At 37.7% G+C, this 2,660-nt stretch overlaps 1 protein-coding gene across 1 annotated transcript in view; it reads right to left on the reverse strand.

Moving 5' to 3' along the window:
* The window catches only part of SMYD4 (SET and MYND domain containing 4), a 42,434-nt gene that overhangs the window by 38,742 nt on the left and 1,032 nt on the right, over positions 1–2,660 (reverse strand). Inside the window, exon 2 of the mRNA XM_008063413.1 lies at positions 1,960–2,098. Within this exon, the coding sequence (XP_008061604.1) occupies positions 1,960–2,093 (134 nt within the window). The 5' untranslated portion in view covers positions 2,094–2,098. The remainder of the gene's footprint in view (positions 1–1,959; positions 2,099–2,660) is intronic.

A 2,660-nucleotide genomic window follows, 5' to 3' on the forward strand; every position in this document is an offset into this window, starting at 1 on the left:
TACTTGGAAGGCTGAGGCAGAAGGATCACCAGAGCCCAGTAGGTCGAGGCTGCAGTGGCCAGGAGCGGCCACTGTACTCCAGTTTGGGTGACAGAGTGAGGCTCCAACTCAAAAAAAAAAAAAGAAAAAACCATCCTAAGCAAGGCATATAACCCAGAAGCTATAAATAAAATGAAGATATGGCTGTACAGAAGTTAAAACAAACTGGGCATGTTGGTATGCACTTGTAGTCCCAACTACTCAGGAGGCTCAGGCAGGACTGCTTGAACCCAGGAGTTTGAGGTCAGTCTGAGCAACATAGCTAGACCCCATCTCTAAAAAAATAAAAATAAAATAATTTTTCAAAAGTTAAAACACATATGAATTATATACAATAAAAGACACATTTAGTAAGGTAAAAAAGCTTTGGTGGGGGGCAAGGTGTTAGAATTGCTTGAACCCAGGAGTACGAGACCAGCCTACTCAACATAGAAAGACCTTGTCGCTACAAAAAAAATATAAAAATTAGCCATGTATGGTGGCACACACCTGTAGTCCCAGCTACTTGGGAGGCTGAGGTCAAAAGATCACCTGAACCTAGGAGTTCGGGGCTATGGTGAGTCACTCCAATCTGGGTGACTCAAAAAAAAAAAAGGAGCGGTGGGAAGATAAACAGACTAGGAGAAAAGTTAATAATATATATAGCAAATAATTATACAACCAGATTTATGAAGACCTACTATACATTAACAAGAGAAAGACAGACAACCTACTAGAATAGAAAAATAGGCAAGGGACACAAACAATTCATAGAAGAAATGCAAATGGTGTATAAGGTCAGAAAAAGAGCATTACTTCACTAGTAATCAGAAACATGCAGATTAAAATGAGATTTTTGTCCGTAAGGCTGGCAAAATTAATGACTGTTGCTTTCTAATGTTGGTGAGGATATGGGAAAGTGATTTTCATACACAGTTCATGGTAAACTGGTAAAGCCTTTTTGGAAGGCAACTTGGCAGCATCTGATTTACAATGCTCATAACCATTGTTACAGCAGTTCTTCCTCTAAGAATCTGTATTAATTTCTTACATCTATATTTAAAAACATGCACAAAGATTGTTCACCGAAGCTCTGTTTATAACAATAAAAAATCCAAAACAACTGGAAATAACTGCCCATCAATAGGAAAAGGATGAACTAATTCGGGTTTTACTTTATTAAATATTGTTTCAATCTTTTACAATGAGAATGTTTTGAATCTTACATTCATAAAAATGAAAAATAACAAACAAAAAAGTGTAACTTGAATGGTACCAAGTACCTGAACTAGCAAGGCTCGAAACTGAACTCATGTCATTCAACTAATATCTGAGTGCCTACTAAGTGCCAGGCACTGTACTAGTTCTTGGCACAGAGGTAAAGATGTCAGCCTTGAATCTGAAAGGTATGTGTTTGTGGATCTGCATGTATATGAGGTTCTCATTTGTGTGTCATATTGAGCACTAATATGAACCAGCCACTGAACTAAAAACTTTATCTGTATTAACAAACTGTCATTCAACCAATGTTTATTGAGTGCTTATTTTTTTGACACTGCATTGTTTTAATCTATACAAAGACAGACAAATACAGACATGGTACCTGCCTTCATGAAGTTTACAACCTAGTGATGAAGATAATTAGTCAAATGACCATGCAAATATACAGAGGAAAATTACACAGTGCTGTAAATGTACAAAAAGCGACGATGATTCTGCTGAGGCTTAGGGAAGGCTTTCTGGAGGAAAGATTTGGCTAATCCTGAAGGATGAACAGAAGTTAAATTAGTTCACAGAGTGTGCTGGGGGTGGAGAGGAATCAGAGAAAGCATTTCAGGCATTTTCCATCAAATAGAGATATTACTTTAGAGCACATGACAAAATTTTTTTGTGCATTTTTTTGGGTCAAAAATTCCCTGGTTAAAGCTTCCATTCACTTACTGAAGAAGCGAAGAGGAGTGAAGAAAGATTTCACTCAAAGTCTCTGCTGTAGAAATTGTGACCTGGATGGATGCTGGGAGTAAAGACCACTTCTGAAGCAGGTATGATTTCCACTCATCCACAGGCAGATCCATGCTACCTTAAAATGAATAGGAAAATAGGAATTCAGCTTTATACAAATGAACACTTCTAGAAAATCAAGATTTCTTTCAAGCAAGCATGAAGTAATAAAATCAATTTCTGTGGTCTTTTTCTATAGTTTATATGCTGAGGAGAGATCTATATTCTCTCACACCAATTCACGCAACATCATTTCACTCAGAAATATTTATTTATTCATTCACTCATTCATTTATTTAATAGAGACAAGGTCTCGTTATGTTGCCCAGGCTGGTCTTGAACTTCTGGGTTCAAGCAATCTTCCTGCCTCGGCCCCCCAAAGTGCTGGGATTTATGGATGTAAATCACAGCTCCCATCCCCCAGAAATATTTGTTGAAAGACTGCTTTGCTCCAGGCATCGAGCAAGGTGATGGTTATCCAAAGAAAGTATCAGATTAGTTACTTTCCTTACCCTCCCAAGTCCTAACTCAAGAGACATCCCAGATTTGTCTTTTTCACTCACCCCAGCAAAGATTAATTTAACAAATATTTCTATCTATTTTCCCCTGCTTACCCCCCCCCCCCCCTTTTTTTTTTTTAA

This window comes from Carlito syrichta, unplaced genomic scaffold, assembly GCF_000164805.1.
Source record: "Carlito syrichta isolate Samal-C Ts95f unplaced genomic scaffold, Tarsius_syrichta-2.0.1 Scaffold306835, whole genome shotgun sequence".
NCBI classification, from domain to species: Eukaryota; Metazoa; Chordata; class Mammalia; order Primates; family Tarsiidae; genus Carlito; species Carlito syrichta.